This window comes from Malurus melanocephalus, unplaced genomic scaffold, assembly GCF_030028575.1.
Source record: "Malurus melanocephalus ecotype Western Australia unplaced genomic scaffold, MMel_1.1 scaffold_549, whole genome shotgun sequence".
Lineage (NCBI taxonomy): Eukaryota > Metazoa > Chordata > Aves > Passeriformes > Maluridae > Malurus > Malurus melanocephalus.
The window spans coordinates 23,363-42,767 of NW_026623781.1; the positions used below are offsets into that span (position 1 = coordinate 23,363).

The window sequence follows — 19,405 nt, forward strand, 5'->3', positions numbered from 1 at the left end:
GCGCAGGCGGTCCGAGCCTGCCCCCATCTACACGACAGCGACCTTTCCGCCCCTTTCTCCCTCCCCTCTCCCCATCAGGCTCCGTGAGGGGAGGCGGAGGAGCAGAGCGCCCCCTCCCCCCCCGTTCCCCTCACGCCGCGGCGGGGCGGGGCCGGGCGCGCGCCCCAGGGCRGGGAGGGCGGACCGCGCCATCGCCGGGGCAGCCAATGGGGCGCGGCCACCCCGCGATTCAAACGGCGCGTCCCGGCCAATGGGCGCGGTTGGCGGGCGGGATGAGGGGGCGGGGCCGTGCGCGCGGCCGTAACCGTCGCTCGGCGGGGCGGTTGTTCCCTTCAGCGGAGAGCGGCGCGCGCTCGGGCCCCGCTCCCGCCGCTCCGCGGAACCGCCTCCGGCCCGGCCCGGCGCGGGCGGGCGCAGGTAACGGCGACGGCGGCGCGCGCGGGCCGGGATACTCCCACTCTCCCCCCTCCCCCGCCCCCTCCCCCAGCTTTCCCTTCGCAGCTTTTCCGGCGGGAGCGCTCCGACCGATGGCTGCGGCCGCCCTGSGGCCTCGCTCTCGGCGGGCGGGCGAGCGGCGCGGATTCCTCGCTCGGGGCCCCGGAGGTGGCGGGGCCGAGCGCCTCCGCTTTGTTCGGCTCCGCCGCGCCGGGCTCCGAGCGGGAATAGGCCGCCGAGGGGCGGTGCGGCCCCTCCCTTCCCCCGTAGCGGAGGCCCCGCGCCAGGCCCGGACCGCGAGCGCGACCGGGGCGGGGCCGAGGGGCCGGGCCTCCTCCGGCACGTGGGGCCCTTCCTGTCAACACCGCCCCGCCGCGCTCCGGCCCTGCCCGCCAGTCCGAGTTCCTGCCCTGTGCCCTCCGCTCGCGATTTTTCCGGTAGAAAGCCTCTCAAAAGGGAAGATCCKCGATTTCCAGCGCGAGGTTGATGGGTTGTTATTTTTACCTCGAGRCTTACTTGTGCTTGTTTTYAAGTGGTGAAGTTAATTTGGTTTGGACAGGGATGGGTGCCTCCGCCGTTCTGAAGGTGAAGAGCTAGAGATGTGGAGAGAGTAATGGTGATGCTGAAAAGGTCTTGCACAGCTCAGTCTCTGGTGAATTCAGTGGTAACTTGCGGCGAATTGTTAGCTTTGACTGTCAGTGTTTTCATTATTTTCCTGCATTTCTTGCACTGAACTGGCTCCCTCCTCTGACTTCCAAAACGTTATCTAACAGTGATGAGATGTTAGAATTARTAAGTGGAATCGCTGAGTATGTGTGAGCCCTGCTCTTCTAAGAGGGAAAACTTGTTTAGTTTTATTTATTCTTGAAACTGTACCCTTACTTCTGCTGATGGGGTATGGTCTCCCGTGGCTACAAGCTAACATACATCACTTTCTTCACAATGAAATATCTTTCCACATATCTAATGAGAGAGTCATTAAGAAGACCAGAATTGCATGCATGGGGCAATACGTTTCTCAGCCAAGTTTCTTTTAAATTTTTTCATTCGTGTTTGACTCAGCAGAAACTTCTATTCTTTGCCAACTTTTAAGCTCCAGGGAGATTTGCATTAATTGGCTTGGCTTGGTATAGGATGCAAAGTCCTTTTGATTAATTTTTTTAATCTCTGGATTCCTAAAGAAAAGCAGTAACGGTTTAGAAAACACAAATTTTATCTCCTGAGTAAGTGACTAAACTTGCAATCAGGTGTCTGTACAGTATAAGATTTGTCATATGAAATAATCTTTGGATTCATATTTTGAAGCCCTGTGAATTCCGAAGTTTGTGCAGAGCTAGTGGGAATATTGGGCTGATGCCACCTGATACCATGAAAATTATCAGGGGTGTGTAGAGCTTGAAAGAGCAGTAAATTAAAAATGTAATCTCTAAACTGTATTTGTTTTGAAAGACTTCCTGTCTTTTCTCGATGCCAGTARTTGTGTTTGTTATCTGAACAGATGAAGGCTGCCTTTAAAAGGTGCAGCTTTTTGAAGTGAGATATAAAGAATGAGGGTTGCAGACCTTACCCTCACAGGAGGCACTGCGGTACAGAACAAAGTGGTTATTTTTGATAGGGCAAGAAGATACTTTTAATATTCAGTATCTTTTAGTATTTGAGATCATTGCTGCTTTCTTATCACACAGACTTTACACTATATAAAGTAGAGAGTTGTTTTAAGTTTTCCCTTTCCAGCCTAAATGATACAGAAAGTGTAGGGGGAAATGGAACCTAATGTTTAGCTGTCATACGGACTGACAGATTTATTTTCTAGGGATTCTCTTTGGAAAATGTTTTACTGTTTAATGTCTTATTATTAAGCTTTAATATTTAAAGAAAATATTTAAAAAATACATGTTTTCCCATTCCCAAGATTGTTCATTACTTTTGAATTGGAARATATGTCGACTTGCTTAAGTTTATTTATTTATTATTTTGGAATTTCGTATCAGCGATACCTGCCTCAGACTGAATTACATCGATTTAGGTACAGGTTCTTCAGCCACGTTTTCCAACTTTTTGAAACCAACTTCAGCTCCTTTTAAGAACAAGGTTAGRTAGGGGGAAGGTCTTTCTGCCTTTCACAAGAATTAAATCATCAAGTTACCTTTCCTTTGGGCTGTCRTTATGTTTGCATACAAAACTGCTGGGTTTTGGAATCTGGCAGTGAATTGCATTTTATTGTTCTATGAAATGATATCTAAATTTTGAAGTGGTTATTACAAATTGTAAAAATCAGTATACATGCCCTTAGTAACAATTCATGAAAAAATGTTTCCCTTTTTAAAAAGGATTTGCCCTTCAAAGATTCAGTTTCCTACAACTTTGTCATAGGATCTGCCAGCTTTGTCCTGGTCAGACTCCCAGTTTACAGATGATGCCTGAGGTGCTGCAGGTCAAGAGAAGAAACAGATGGTGTGGTGTCGGAAGTACAGCAGCAGAAGGGAAATGAAGTCAGGCTATGACATCTGGTGAAAGCTCTGAGTGACTCGGTGGAGCTCCGGTGTTTAGACTATTTATGGAAGAGAAGGAAGAAGCTCTGACTGCAAGAGGCCAGGGAAAGAGCAGTAGTAGGCGTGGGTCTCCTACAGAGCTGTCTTTTGGGTGAGAAAACTGCATGAGGAGACAAAGACTGAGATTAATATCAAATTTAGGTAAAGGTGATGAAGAGGAACTGGAACTGGTTTGGTGAACAAGRGCAGAAACGGCAGAAAACCCACAGRGAATCCAAGGCAGGGAGTAAGGTGAGAATGGAGAATTTGAGGTGAAAATGTGGAAGTTGTCAGAAACACGGCTGTAAATTTGAAGGAGTTAAGATGGGATAAAAGAAAGTCGGAGTAGTGGTAATTCAGAAGGAATAAGACAAGAAACTGGTTCAAGAAACACTAGTTAGAAGGCAGAAGAGATGGAATAGCATGTGCATAGAAGCATAGACTAGGACTCTGATAATTTTTTAACTGGTGAGTGTGAAACTAAATTATAAAGCTTATGTTTTTCTCTCCTTCAAATATTATACAGTAAAGGAGATGGCCAGATGTTTCTGTTCTGAAGCAGTTTGGAATATTAGTGGTAAAATGCATATGGGGGAATTCTGTTGAGTCTTTTTTTTKTKTTGTTTTTGACTTGGAGAGCTACACAGGTGTAAAATTTAACAGCAGCTGTAGCATCAGAGAATGCTACAATGAATGTTGATTGAAAAAACTCATTGAGCCCCATTCCCAGTGTTCGATGGTCTCTTATCTTTTCACTGCACACTAGTTAATGTATAATGGTTAAATATCTAGTTAAATTGTTGTTTTCACCTTAGTTTGTATGGCTTCACACCTTATTTATAAAGCAAACAAGTTAAAATGCTTTGACACCGACGTTTTGTGGTTTGTGTTTTGTCCCTGTCTCTGCCATCCACTCTGAGTTACTGTGTTCATTGTACAGATGGTGTCAGTGCATATGTTAGTGTATATTTTGCCTTAGACTTTTAAGGTAGCCTCACTTGATACATTGARGTTAAAAGTATATTCTGCTTTGGACAYCTGTTTTCAGAAGGCAGTGACATAATACAAAGCAYTTTGCAAACAATTCTGCAGGACTTTACATTTGAAAATGGCTTTCTCTAARTTGTAAATGTGGTTTTTATCCAGTATCTGGTGTGGTGAACCAAGGGTAATAGTCACACTGTGTTTTGCTAATATCAAGTAAAAGCCTTAMGGTGCAGACAGGGATAGAATTCAGTTTTTCAGGTTACTATGTGATTGTTCTGATGCTGTGCTTTGTTTTCCCRTGGACCCCTGGAAAAAGGCATTATGCCCCTTGTGCTAAATAGRTGGAAAAGAGAAAACATTCAACCCAGAGAAAAGGCTAAATTCTGAGGTTTCCTAACTTTTGAATGTTTGTCATAATAAATTGAAGAAAGTGTGTAATATGTCTTTAAATGTTCAAGTGATTTGGGATGTTTAAATTTAATATTTAGAAATCATCACTGCAGTAATTTTTGTAGAACCACAGGAAGAGAGGTGTTAGAGGACACTTAAATACCATGTAATTTGTATTTCCCTCTAGATAAGATGAGCTGTGTTATATTAAAATTTTAGTCAAATATGTGCTTTGTCTGGTGATGAAGATTGTRTATCATATTTCAGTACTATTCTATCTGAACATTTTTTCCAGAGCATTCAGCTTCAATTTTCTCTCTATTTTAAGGCGATTTCTTCTGTCTGCTATTGATTTGTAAAAGAGATCATTGCTGTTTTCTTATCACWCAGCCTATATAAAGTGCAGCGTTGTTTWAAGTTTTCCCTTTCCAGCCTAAATGATASAGAAAGAGTAGGGGAAAATGGAACCTAATGTTTAGCTATCATTTTATGAGTGACTGATTTATTTTCTAGGGATTCTCTTTGGAAAATGCCAAGCCGGAAGTTTGCTGATGGCGAGGTGGTGATGGGCCGTTGGCCAGGAAGTGTCCTGTACTATGAAGTACAAGTGACCAGTTATGATGATGTTGCTCATCTTTATACTGTGAAGTACAAAGATGGCACTGAACTGGCATTGAAAGAAAGTGAATTAAGGGTGAGTACACATGTATTTATTTATCAGTACTTCTAAAGGAAGATTATACTGATTTTATGCTGTAGCTGRAGGTACAGCTTGTGACTAGGTAGTCATTTTAGAAGTTTGTTTTAACTGTGTCTTCAAGGAATTGGTGCTAAATAAAAGCTTCTTCTTATATAACATCTCAAATAGAAGTTCAGAATGACCCCATCTTTCAAGTATCATGATTGTTTTATTTGTGTTGAAAAAAAGTAATGTTTTTGAGGAACACAAAGTCTGATCATTCAGGAACTCTGTAGCATGATTTGTCKTGAAAAATCGTTTTGGGTGCCTTATAAAGATAGTAATCAGTGGGCTGATATTAATCTGATGGTTTTCCAKCTCTTAAGAAAGTTGGAAAACAAATGGGAACATGCAGTTAGGTGTCACTGTAAATATAAATAGTGCAAAACTGTAAACTTACAACCATGTGCTCTTCAGACACAAAACATGTGGAAATAGCTTGTACTGTTTTCAGTCCTCAAAAACTTCATGAGGTATTTTGCTGTATTTGTGGCAGTTAGAAACTCTGGAGAAAGGTTCTTGTCTTACAAGCACATTCCTTCCTCTTCACATTTCTTTATTATTTTATTTTGTGTTACTAATAATGACCTTTAAAACTGTGTAGAAGTTTCAGTTGAAAATGAATAATGGAAAAGGAAGAAAACCTGTGTGAGTGTTCACTGTTGTTGTCTGTGGCCTCTTCTGAAACCTGCCTAAGTTTAAAGCTGGCTTGTGTGTCTTTATGTGAGCTGTATTGTCACTTCTTGGTGGCAGTGTGCATGCCCAGTAACTGACCTTTTATTTCAGAACCAAAATGTTTCTGCCTTGAAGTAGGCAACATTTTCACTGCTTCAGGACTTTGTGACTTGTTACTTCCAGCTTCTAGGTTAACAGATGMAAGCTGGGAAATGCCTTTCTTTGTCATGAAATATTTGTGCGTTATAAAAGTTGTATTGTGGAAATTTTACATGGGAAAATCAGCATTATAGATTTCACAGAGAAATTAAGCAGTGTTTTTGGAGCAAACTGTTCATTAAAGTAGTTTTCACATATAATTGATTAGGCTGACTTGGGTTTTTTAGTGTTGATTTGCTCTGTGTTGCCTCACACAGATGATGACCCCTTGCTATGTCAAGTGCATTCATAAAGCTGARTACTGGAAGTGAGAGCAGTCTGTGAGGGCTTGAGATAGCGCTCAGTTCCTTTCCTTTTGCAGGGGATTGAGAGGGTGGTGTGCTTAGCAGCTTGGTAGCTTATATCCACAGCCTGATTTCTATAGCTTTGACAGGAATTGTTAGCAGCAGTTGGACTTGGAACAGGATTGCTTGGGAACTGCCAGCAAAATGAGGATGCTGCATTTGCTCTTTCTTGACAGCTTTTGTACAGCATCAGTAAAGGAAATATGAGACAGATCTGTAGAACTATGCCAGAGTCCTCMGCACAAAAAAACCCTATGTTTCTAAAATTATCCTTTGGGACATAGATAAGATTTTGTTTTCTTTCCATCTTTTAGTCGCAGTCATCATTCAAGCCCAGGAAGAGCCAGTCTTCTTCCAGTTCTCCTTCCAGAAGAAGTAGCAGCAGATCTCGCTCTCGATCCCGGTCTCCTGGTCGGCCAGCAAAAGGCAGACGTCGCTCTGCTTCCCAAAGCAGAGAACACAAAGATGACAAAAAGAAAACCATTCAAGAAACCAGCTTAGCTCTACTGGTATTAGTTTTGTTTGTTTTTTTGTCTATGGGTCTGCTGGATTTTTATTAAACAAGTTTTAGCTGTTTGTGAAAGATTGATTTTATGTTTACTGGGTTTATCATTGTAAAAGCCAGTTGCAGTTCATGTTCCCCAGACAACACAATTACCTGCAAAAGTGTAGCTCAAAACTGCCTTTTTTTCTTTGAGAATAGGGTTTCTAACTTCTAGCAAAGTTGGAGGAAGTTCTTGAGGGGTAAACCAAGGTTATAATGTTCCATTTGAATTTGGTGATACTGTGAAGTTCTCAGAATCCAAACAAACACAGATATTTTTATATTTTCAAGTTGAAGTTATATTAACCATGTGCTTCTGCTTGTGAAATGGGCAAAGGAAATAAGCTTACTTTTAGATGTGTTAATTGGCACATAGCAGGTAGGTATTAGGATTTAAAATAACATGAGTTCTGTTATCATATACGCATTATGAGAGTAGTAGTGGAGGGCATGCAGTATGGAATCTTTAAATATGGCCCTGCTGATGGATAATATTACAAAACTGGTTTCATTATAAAAACTAATCCATAAGGATTTCTAAGTTTACCTATATGTGATGTTTAACTAAAATTTATTAYGTTTGTTCTTAGCATTTTTGTGATGATTGAATGCTAAAAACAGCTCTGGTAATCTGTAAGTGAAGAGGTGATGTTTCTCTATGAAGAGACAAAAAGCATTTCTGCTGCCTCTTGTGCCCTTGAGCTGGCTTCTCACTTTTCTGAGACACAGTCCCTTGAACTAGAAATGMATTCTGCTGATCTTTTGAAAGTAGACAGGGTTTAGTCAGATTTCAGCTAAACCAAACCAGATTAATATAAACTATATAGGTAGATTTAATAAAGTGCTACTCTTTGGCACTGAAATAGCTGTGGGTTTTGTTTTCCAGTGAACTTCTTTGAGCTGTGTGATCCAATGCCTGTGRATCATAAGCTGGTTTTAAGTTTTTTAGCCAGCTACACTTAACTTTTAGTATTTTTAACCTTTTGGAATAAAAGGACTAAAATATCTTTGGTGGGTTTGTTCTGGCTTCTGACTGAAGAGTAAGATTGATATGTTCACTGCTGTATGACTGGAAAGACTGGGTTCTTTTCAACAAAACTTCAGTTCAAATAAAACATACCAGTCATGTCTCTTAGAGTTGTGTAAGCTACACCCATTAAAGGAATTTTTATTCCTTTATAAAGAGAGTTTGTTTCTTCAAAGATGCTTAATGGAAAACGGAGCTTTTACTCCTCCAGAGCAGTGCCATGTATAGGGCACTGAAGTTTCGTCTGCTTGTCTAATGGCACTACTAAATAGACATGTATTTTGTACTTGGCAGTTGCTAATGATGAGTTAAAATAACTTGGAAGCTGTATCGTATCTTAATTCCACTATTTATTAAAAAAAGTAGCCAGTTGACAAAAAAAAACCTAGATAGTGTTCTTAATTACTCATTACATAGTTGCTCTTCAYGTAGCTGTTATTTTCCGAAAGCTTWAACTGTTTCTTCTTTTAACCAGAAGCCAAGTGAGAATAACACCAAAAGGTACAATGGTGAGCCTGAAAGCACAGAAAAAAATGACACGTCCTGTATCATCTTGGAGGTAGGAACACYGAATTTGCTCTTAGGTTTTTGTCACATTCTTAGCTTAGCTCTCAGAAATTCCTATAAAAGGGCAATACAATAATGAAGCAGAAATAGAAGGCAGTAAAACTTAGARGTTAARTAAGTTTGCTACAGACAAAATATTTTTTTCTTTAGTCCTGATTGTTAGCTAATGCCTAGACTTATGGCAGAAGGGAAGGTGGGAGGGTGGGAATGGATGATCCTTACTGGARCTGCTGCTGGTCTGTAATCGTGGCCTAATTGCAGTGGCTGCTTTTAGCAGTCTCTTTATGTGAATGGATAAACTTAAGWACTGTATAGAAGACATTGTGTGTTGATGTTTTATAACAGTGAATAATGTCCTCTGAAATATAAAATATTGGACTAAAATAAAGTCAAATCACTGGGAATCTTTTTGCTAAATTACTTTTATTCATTCACAGCAAAAGTTAAAACCAGACCTGGAAGTCAAGCGTGTGCTTGAGCAGTACAGCTTGCGTTCAAGGAAAGATGACAAGAAAAAAGAAGAGATTTATTCAGAGAAAAAGACTTTTTTGGCAGTAAAACCAGTTGAGAAAGTACCATCAAAAACAAAGGAGCTGGAGTTTGGAGGAAGAATTGGTATGTGTGCAAATTGTCTTAATAGTTGAAAATTTGCTCTATTTTGTTACGTTTTTTAATGTGGTACTTTTTTTACTTGTTGATGATACTGCCATGTCAAGAACTGTTTTTCCAATTTTTGGACCTTGGCTGCAGAACTTAAAATAATAATATGGTCGTTTTTCACTTGATTTGGTTGCAGTCAAAAAACCTTTATTGCATTTGGTTCTTATGTGAAATGCAATTAAGATCTTGTGCCATGCCTTGCACAATGAGATCTAAGTATTTCTAGATTAAATTTAAGAATAACCAGCAAAGTTTTTACATTTTCTAAACTTAGGTGCTTTGAACTTGACAGTAAAGCATTCTTTATACAGTGTTTTGATAAGTTTTAAAGGGACGCTGTGGATATGATCCTTTGGTAGATGACCTTGTATGGGAGTGTGAAGAATGTCTCTGTCCTGTTACATGATGGGGATTGCTGCTGTCTTGTTCAGGAGTGGACAATGACAGCTTCCTCTTCATACTGACCTTTAGTGGGATTGAAACTAGGGGTTTTTTTTTGTTTCTCTGCTTGCCTTTTAACATGCCATGATATCCCTTTACAGGGTCCTTCATGATGATACTTTTCCTGCCTGCTACTGTATTATATTTGCTGTTGATGTGCAAACAAGATGACCCAAGTCTTCTGAACTTCCCTSCTCTCCCAGCACTTGAGAGTCTTTGGGAGGGGAGGGTGTTCGGTATCTATCTTCTGTGGTTTTTCCTTCAAGCTGTGTTCTACTTGCTGCCAGTTGGAAAGGTAGGCTATTGGGAGCAATTAGCTCTTTATGGGCAATTAATTTGTGTGTTAGGCTGAAAGGTGGAGTATGTTCTAAATGCATTGAATTTAAAAGCAATTTAATGAGTTTTTAATAATAAACTGGAATATGGCTGCTGCAGATTTCTGTAAACTTAAAGCAGCACAGCTGKTTATGAATTTTTGCATTTCAGGGTCTTTCAGTAAAGAAGGCAGAAGGCATGATACAGGCATTAGGTCAAAGTGTGGATAAACTTYACTTGGTAGAATTCTAGAAGACTTTTACGTATCTGACTTAAATTCACAGATTATTTTGATACTTGATTTCTTATGGATATGTGGCGTTTTGGGAAGCTGTAAACCATTCTAGCCAAATGCATATCAGGCAGATGCTCTCCTTCCCTCTTCTGTGACTTGAGTGTTACTGGCCGATGCTGAAATGACACTCTTAAGTGGATCAGTCAATCATGTTTTATTGCTTTATGTGTTTACAATCACTAGAGGACTTCTGCTTTTTTCAGGCTGATTTTAAAGAGATTTATTTTTAAAAATGTTTTTGTTTGTTAATCTTTCTCATTTGCTATCCAGAGTATGTTTTTAGAACAATGCATGAGCTTCAGGTTTGTGTGTATCCAGCTGGTTGCTTTGACCAAATGTCCTTCTGGCAWAGTTGTGCTTGGCTTTCCTCCCCTGCAGGGCCCACAGAAAATATTTTGTTGAACACTAATRTTTTCTTCTTCCTAGGTTGTAGAAGGCCTGCCCCTTTCCAATGGAAGGAAACTGCAGTACCGGATAAATGGTAAGCATGTTGCAGTTTTCTGTTCTAAAATTGGTTCCACCTTGTGATTTGCAGTGCTCAGYACTATAAAATACAGATGATGAAAGRCTCATCTTCCAATCTGTAACTGCTGGAAATCTTTGATAAACTAGGATGAGCCTTTTCTTGGAAAAAGCTGCTTAGTAGTCATCRGAATCTAAGTGCCCCAGGAGCAAGACATTGCACTATACAAGGCACCTGATCTGTATCTGGTGACTCCTGTCATATTCCTTGCATAATTGCCAAACAGGGAGTTGTCTATTGAAAAGGCTAGTGATGCTCAGGTAACAAGGACTGTGCAGGAGGAGTGATCTGAAGAAATCTTATCTCGTATGTCTGCATCATCTTGGATGTCTCTGATTTACAGACTGATAAGTATGTTGTAACTGATTTAAGATATTTTTCTTCCTGCCTATCAAAGAACAGTTCTGAGTCCTTAATTAGAACTGATTTCAATTCCTGTGAATAAGACAACTTTCTCATCTAGGTCTATGCATCAGCAGTCCTGCTTTTTCAGGCTTAAACAGGAAGGTGTCTTTGGTGCCTTGTAGATATTCCAGACTGGCTATTTGATTATAGTCAGCTCAAGGACACTRTTTGGTGGTAGTGAAATCCAAATAYTAMATGAAAAAGCTGAGTYTTGTCATAGTCTAGTAGGCTGCACTATTTAAAAGTTAGAATAGGGCTGTAAATAATAGGAACAAGGTGAATTCCATCCTGCAAAAGCGAGTCACGTTGAGGCTGTCACATGCCTTTCTTGGTTTTTGGCTTTTTTCTTTAGTCATGCCACAGTGCTGCAATTTCTGCATTCTGATAAAGGGAGGAAATAATCTGCATCATTTGGATTTTTAAGAAGTACCCATCTTGTTGTTTCAAAGGCTAATTTTCAAAACAGATTTAAAAGGCTTCTTGAGGARAGGTAAATGACCAGAACAGGAGGCAGTGAGCACGAAGTGAAGTACAGGAGGTTCCGTYTGAACATTAGGAAGCATTAGCCAGATGAGCTCTGCAGGGACCTTCTRACCTCAACCCCTGTGAAGGGGTCTATAGAAGGTGCCTAGCTGAGAGCAGCTGAGAACTGCCTGCTCGTATTTGAGCATGAGTCCATTTTGCCTGATTTTATACTTTCAAATTTTTGTGTTCAAATTTTGATTTGATAGTTATTTTGATCCTTTAATTACTGCTATCTGTATCAAGGTATATGTGAAGATAATTCAAAGATGAAAATATGATTGAGCTGTCCCACAGATAAGGTTTTGTGGCCTGCTGTCATTATCCATTAGTAGTGTCAGAGTCTATTTTTCCACTACAATCTGAAATATGTCTACGACAATGTCATAAAAAGTGGGGAAACATTTGGAGTGTTCCTGCCTCTTGTCCTTTTGATGAGCAGTTTCAGGGTTTAGAGCTTTTGGTTATRTTGCTATGCCCGGTTTGAACTTAAAGCATGGGATGTCCAAGATGTTACTGGAATATGGATAAATATTTTAAGAACTAAAAATATGGAAATGTTGGATTTGGTAGGATGATAAATGGTTATTTTATTTTTTTTTTACTAATATGTCTCTCTTCTATATCCTTTAGGGTTTTATGCTTTTATTTTGACTGCTGCAGCTATTGGAGCGCTGATGTATTTTCAGTTTGAACTTCATTATTTGTATGATCACTTCATACAGTTTGCTGTGTCAGCTGCAGCTTTTTCTTTGGCACTGAGCATTTATCTGTATGTTCGATCCCTGAGAGCACCTGAGGAAGAATTAGCACCAGGTGGAAATTCTGGTGAGTTAGAGCATTTTGGATAATTTCTTTCCACTTGTTTGCTATAGTTTCAAATATTTTTACAAATTAAAGGCTAAATTTAGGGCTGGTTATTATAATACTGTAACTTTTACTTTGTACCAGTATAATGTTGCAAATGAAATGGCATATTTTCGTTCTCACTCAGATTCTGCAAATCGCTTTAAATGTTAGYTGGATTATCTGGAACAATTTACACAATAATATCTTGGCTGGTGTAGGCCCTCAGAGCTGACAGTTCCTTGCTTTCAGCTTCTTGTGTAGGTTGGTTCATAGTACCCCTGCCAGTGCAGCATTTTGTGGAATAGCTGGGAATGGAAGGAAAAACAGAAGAATATAGATGTTTTGGCAGTGGGAAGTCAGGTATAGAAGTTGAAATTAAGGAGCATTCCTAAACTTGTAACTTGCTGTGTGCTTTTGAATCTAGTTAGCTGAATGAAGTTTTCAAAAGAGATTTTGATTCAGTCAAGGGATTGCCTGGGCTAGGAAGTATCAATCATATACAGATGGTTTTGTAGGACRAAAGAGGGATGGAGAAGTGTGTTAGCATTAAATATCAAACTGCTTTTAAAAATGACTGTAGGGTGACGGAGAAAGAGAGACTAGAACATTTTTTAAAAGGACAATTTATGATAATCTGTAAATTCTCTTCACACATGTAACATGCTGGACTAACAGTGTAACCAAGGATATTCGAATACTTCATTTTAATACACAAAAGATTCAGTCYATAAGCTCCTAAGTGGCATAGTAGCATCCTGTAATTGCTCTGTAAAGTGCTTGGTTTTTGTGATCTCAGTCCCAGATATCATGAAGTCAGGGCATGGCGTTTTCTTCCTGTCCACCTCTTTTGATKGACAGGTAATTGTCACAGCTAAAAGGGAATGCTTTCTCCCAGACAAAAGCAGTGAAACAGGAGGAAATGTAAAATTAATGAATGCCATATGATTATGTTCGTAGGCACTTATGTGAGCTTCAGGATAAGGCTGAAAATAAAGAACAAGTGTTAGGGAGAACTTGTAAAGTGGTTAGTTCTCCTAATAAATGAAATATTAGGGTATCTTAAAATACAACCATGTAGATTTTGCTTTGTATTTTGCATATACTCTTCAAAAAATTCCTTTGCCAACCTAAAGGCTTAAAAGAGTTTGTAATGAGAGAACATTAGTGGAAACTGATATCTTATTTATGGGGAGAGGTGRAAGGGCAGATATAAKGGAGARTATTGCTAACAGGTTGTGTCTTACCTACAGGGTATTTTATTTATGATTTTTTTACTGGACATGAATTAAACCCTCGTATTGGCAGTTTTGACCTCAAATACTTCTGTGAGCTGCGTCCAGGACTGATTGGCTGGGTGAGTCAGTAATCTGTTACTTTATTTTTTTAACTATTACACAGAGGATTTGGTTTTTTATGTGTAAAATTGATCTTAAGGATATGATGTGTATTTATAAATGGGAAAAGAGTACTGAAAAATAGTTTCATATTGCTGGATTTTTCATGACCATCTTTATTCACTTTAAGGAAATTTCTAGCTTGTTTTGTGACAAATGGAAACACTTTTTAAAGTATTCATGTGTTGAAGCTATACAGCTTCAGAAATGTGATTGGTTGCAAACTGACTTGTGAAATAGTTTGCTTTTTTTTTTGAATGCATACATTGGACAAAAGTACTTGTATTGAAATGTCCTGTAGTGTAATGGAAAAGAGCCCTTGCTTTTACAAGTAAAATTTTAAATAAAATRTTTTCTAAACTAGGTTGTTATAAACTTGGCAATGCTCTTGGCTGAGATGAAGATTCACAATCTCAGTATGCCGTCCCTGTCCATGATACTTGTGAACAGCTTCCAGCTTCTGTATGTAGTGGATGCTCTTTGGAATGAGGTAAATGGCAACCTCATTAAGTCGTTCCCATTTCTAATTCCAATGTTAAGTGAACAAAGCTTTGTAAATGCTACATTCCTTCCTCTTTGTTTCTAGGAAGCTATTTTGACTACMATGGATATTACCCATGATGGATTTGGATTCATGTTGGCATTTGGAGATTTGGTGTGGGTTCCATTTGTCTACAGTCTGCAGGCCTTCTACTTAGTGGGTCATCCAACCACAATCACTTGGCCTGTTGCTGCTGCAATTACTGTTCTCAACTGTAAGTTACAGTAACTGTAACTGTTACTGTTGGTTATAACATAGTTCTGATTTTGCTTCTTTGAGATGGGAGGTGAAGCTTTAGCTCAGATGTAGCAGTCATTGTCTGGCTACTGTTATAAACAAAAAACATAATAAATTCTCATTTTARTAAATGAAGGATAGGTGAGACTGAACACCTAATTGTTCTGTTGARAGGCATCTCTAGGTGGATGCTGTCTGGAGTTGAAGAAGTGCTTTAATATTCTGAGTTTAATAGTTGCCTTTTTAAGTTAATCTGAGTGATTGGGTGTTTCATAAAAAAGAAGTCAGCACCTTGTTGGCTACACTTCACTGAAYCTAGGGATAAATGACTATTTGCTTCTCCTTCCCTGATGCCCATAGTTACACATGCCAGTGGAAAACATCTTATTTCATCAAAGCTGAGTGCTTTGAGAAAAGATCTCACATCTTTAGGCAACCTTGAATTTGCCACCAATATAGCCTTGTTGTCCCTTTTATCTGGATAGAAAATCCGAAAAAAGACTCTCATTTTTTATGGCTGTGACAAAGAATTTAAACATTTGGAAAAAACAAGAAGGCCTACAACTTTATATGTACAATACTGAGAAATAGAACATAATTTTTTCATCTTCACTTTTTTTTTTTAATATCTTTACTTGAAGTATGTTGTGATCTTTTTTCAATACAGCTTTGGAAAAAGCGGGTTTAAGCTGACATGTGAAAATGATGGGGGATATGAATTTCAAAACCAGATGATTCATTGTCTGGTTCTTCTGTTATTGTGATCTTGTAAAGAGTTGGTCACTTTATGGAGCAGGTGCTGTATCAAAGTACTRGGCTGCTAATAGAGCTGTAATCTAATCTTACGAAGTGCATCACATTATCTTGTGTGAATTTCAGACTGAGTGTTAAATTATTAAACTGTCAGGATGTAAAAGTAGATGTGAAAATAAAGCTTCTCCAAAATATTTTCTAAGTTTTTCAAGCAGGAGCTTGGAGTGCAGGTTTCCCATGGCATTTCTATCTTGTTAGAACTCTGAGAACCAGAAAATACAGGGTGCACCTCTGAGGAAAAGACCTTGAGGGAATAASAGTGGCAAAGGTGTCATGCAAGTGCTTTTATAAAGCAGAGAAAACTGGAAAACACTGAAAATGCCAACTGAATCATATTTGTTTTCAGGTATTGGGTATTACATATTCCGTAGTTCGAATTCTCAGAAAAACAATTTCCGAAGGAATCCAGCAGATCCCAAATTGGCCAGTGAGTACACTTTTTATTCAGTAGACTGTGATTTTGTTTAATGGCTCTTTGTAGTATTTCAATCACTGCATTGACAATAATACTCTGTTCACAGATCTTAAATTTATACCCACTGCAACTGGAAAAGGGCTTCTTGTCACCGGTTGGTGGGGTTTTGTTCGTCACCCAAATTATCTTGGTGACATCATCATGGCTCTAGCATGGTCCCTACCCTGTGGTAAGTTTCTGAGAATGAAGGGGATTTTAGCAAAAATGCTTTTATTTTTTGGCATCTGACTGGGTTTGAAATGCAAAGTGGTAATTATTTGAGATRGGAACCAATTGAATGGCAGATTTCTGTGTCATTAGTCTAAAAAACCACATTTTTTTCTTCCATTTTACCCTTTCTAACTTGCTGCAGATTTGACATATCCTATAGATTTTACTCATCTTTCTGACACTTTATCATTTAATAGCCATGGGACTTGCTTGCTAATTAGTTGTTACTTAAATTTTTTAGGCTGGTGAGTGTGCTTTCAACTGAAGTTCCTCAAAAGTTGGAGTTTGCTTGGAGACAAGGGCTGACRCATATAGGGATGACTTTAAGTGAAATACTTTTAAAAAAAGGTCATCAAAGTTGGACTGAAATTCTGTTTCAAAGTTTTTGTTAATAAATACTCTTCCTCTACTGGGGACCCAGAGCAGGGCACACTCACATGGGGTCTCAAGAGCAGACTAATGGGGCAGAATCAGCTTCCTTGATCTGCTGCCGCACTTCTYTTGATGCAGCCCAGAACAGAGTAGGCTTTCTGGGCTGCAGCYTCACATTTCTGGATCATTTCCAATTCTTTTCATCCACAATTCAAGTACTCTGCTCTGAGCARGGCTGGACTCATGTCTGCAGCCAAAATAGATAAAACTTTTTGTGGGACAGCTCAGTACTGCAGAGATTTAACTGGAAATCTGGTTTTGATAACTAAAGAACTTAAAATTATGTGCCAGTTTTGTGTTTATTGAGAGAGAAATTAGTAGTTATTGAATCTTTAACTTTTTTTTTCTTACGGGTTTGTCGGTCTTCTCCTATCTGCATGTAGGCATGCCTCACAATTTTTGCACTCTCCTGTTGAGTATTTGGTGCTTTGGGAGTATAAAATGCTTCCGTTTTGAACAAGTGTGTGTCACCAGCTTAGCACACGTTGTTAATAGCTACTATCTCTGGATTTCTGTCCTTTATCTAAGTTGTCTTTCTCACTTTGCAGGTTTTAATCACATTTTACCCTATTTCTACGTGATCTATTTCATCTGCTTGCTTGTTCATCGAGAGGCTCGTGATGAACACCATTGTAAGCAAAAGTATGGCTTGGCCTGGGAGAGGTATTGCCAGCGTGTCCCGTACCGCATTTTTCCTTACATCTACTAGAGCACTCCAGAGGSCTGATTTGCAAATTATTGCTACAGTTAGTTTCCCTGCAGAGAAAAAGATACCTCTTACCTTTGCACTTGGTCATTTGTTATTTAGGCTTTTAAAAAAAAACCAAAACAAACAAAAYCCGACCAAACACTGGAGTGCGTCAAAGGTATTATTTACAAGTCAAACTTCAAGATGTGAGTTATGTGAACTGACTGTGACTTCAATTTTAAAAAAATTGTGAATTTTCCAAATTCTTTGAGCCCTAATTTTTCAAGCTAAATTTTATCTAGAATTCTGGGTTTACATTTTTTATTGCATTTAATTAAGCACTGTGATGTAAAATATATTATTTTCTTAATACAATAAATGCTGAAATTCCATCCAGTTCACTTTTTGGTGTTACTCGTACCATCTAATTTGGGATATCCAATTTAGTTGCCTGAGTTGGAGCAGCAGCAGGGTCTTTTTGGTCAGTGGAGCTGGAAGCAGAGGATTTGACCCACATGAAGGGCCTGCAGTCCCATGCCCAGAGCTGGCAAAGCTCAGCCGGATGGGTTGTTCACCTCCTGGCTTTTCATTAATGGGATTTTTTTTTTTTTTGGTCAGGAAGGCTCAGCTGACCCCTCCTGCCCTGCTCCTGCAGGAGGCACAAAGGGATGGAATTGGGAGAAGGGGCACAGCTGTTCCCTTCTTCCCTTCCCACATTGTTGAGACAGTTCCAGCACAGACCAGGGAGAGCTCTGAGCTGCTGCCTGGCAGCACCCCTGGCCCTGTAGATRGAAATATTTCTGGCTCACTCTCCTCAAGGGAGGTGATACAAACACTTCAAGCACTTGCTTTGGCTCTGGAAGGGAGTAGTGAGCCCTCATCTTGCCTCTAGCATTGAATATTGGGTAGCAAAATGTGCAGTGTCTGCGTATTAGGACAAAAGGATAAAATGACCACAGTTGGCTTATTCTGATCCTTGTAAATTAAGTCTTAATGTACCATAGTGTTTACCAAGTGTGTATAATAAAGCCTCCATGTTTTTTTGCTGTACAGTGTTTGGGTTTGAAAATGCAACAGCTTTTTTAGAAACAGGAGAAATCMGTAATTAAACCAATTTCCAGTAATTTTTTTTAAAAAAAAAGTTAATTGAATAAAGGGGTTTGTAAATTAATGTAGTTAATTCTTAAAACAATTGAAGTGTTCATTTAAGTATTTGTATTGACAGATATGCTATGAAAATATAGGAAATGCTCCTCAATCCAAAGTTGTCTTTTTTGGTTTCTTTTTGTTTTTAATTTGGCATTGCTACCTCATATGTAGGTGTTGCCTTTTGTACTGTTGCAGATAGAGAAATAGCTATTTTTTTGCTATTGCTATTTAAAACAACATTTTTTACATGAGCCTGTGGTTAAACTCAACCACTTTCTAATATATTTTTGTATATATTTGACTTTTTAACTAATGTATGTGTTCTGGTCACTAGCTGTGTTCTTTGTCTAACTGGCTGTAAATGAGATGCCCTTGTGGTAATTACTTCATAAGTAGAATAATTTTACTGAAATACTCTTGCTTAATTAATTAGCTTTTATTCTGTTGTCACAAGTAAGAGCTTTTCACACKCTTTGTACATGAGGTTTATAGCACAAGTTGCCCTAAAAAGCTTATTAGAATATTAAATATAGTGCAGATACTTCTGCACTTTCYTGCAGGAGTGTTCCTAAAAAATTGGAATGTTATTTATCAATTTTTTCAGTTATTTTAAAATGTTGATGTAATTGAAATCTAGCATGTGATTTTTAAAAAAAAAAAAAAAATAAAATAACCTATTTTGTACACGGGCATTTTTTAAAGATAATTGTACAATTGAAGTGTATATAATGTAGCTTGATTGTTGATGTTGTAAGGAAATTGTTTTAAGACAAGTACTTTGATTGCTGGCAGAAAATAGCAGTGCCTCTAACAAGACTCAAGAGAATTTACTCCTGTGAAGTAGCAGATTAAACTGGGATGCTTTTTTCAATCCTTGCTGAGTGAATTTATGGGAAATAGAGAAATCATGCAATGGCCCTGGTTTGCAGCTGGTGTTTTAAAATCTGCTGAAGAAGGGGGCAATGTAACTCCTCAGCCTCTGAAGGAGGAGATGCTCCTGCTGATGTTCCCAGTTTTATCTGTTGCCACCCAAGGTTGTTCAAATGTCATTCAGAGCC

The 19,405-nt window shown here is 39.0% G+C and overlaps 1 protein-coding gene across 3 annotated transcripts; it reads left to right on the plus strand.

The window, feature by feature from the left end:
- The first annotated feature begins 297 nt into the window (after positions 1 to 297).
- On the plus strand, positions 298 to 17,595 carry LBR (lamin B receptor). Of its 3 annotated transcripts, none has more exons than XM_057382108.1 (14): positions 298 to 417; positions 4,857 to 5,037; positions 6,575 to 6,769; positions 8,310 to 8,390; positions 8,836 to 9,013; positions 9,601 to 9,794; positions 10,536 to 10,590; positions 12,193 to 12,387; positions 13,659 to 13,762; positions 14,167 to 14,292; positions 14,389 to 14,557; positions 15,740 to 15,820; positions 15,915 to 16,037; positions 17,059 to 17,595. In XM_057382108.1, exons 2-14 carry the CDS (start codon positions 4,873 to 4,875, stop codon positions 17,217 to 17,219), a joined length of 1,827 nt encoding a protein of 608 aa, XP_057238091.1. In that variant the 5' UTR covers positions 298 to 417; positions 4,857 to 4,872; the 3' UTR covers positions 17,220 to 17,595. The 3 variants fall into 3 exon arrangements, with proteins under 3 accessions (XP_057238091.1, XP_057238089.1, XP_057238090.1); XM_057382106.1 differs by having other exon boundaries at positions 300 to 417; positions 8,307 to 8,390; XM_057382107.1 differs by lacking the exon at positions 298 to 417 and adding an exon at positions 2,810 to 3,218 and having other exon boundaries at positions 8,307 to 8,390.
- Positions 17,596 to 19,405: the final 1,810 nt, after the last annotated feature.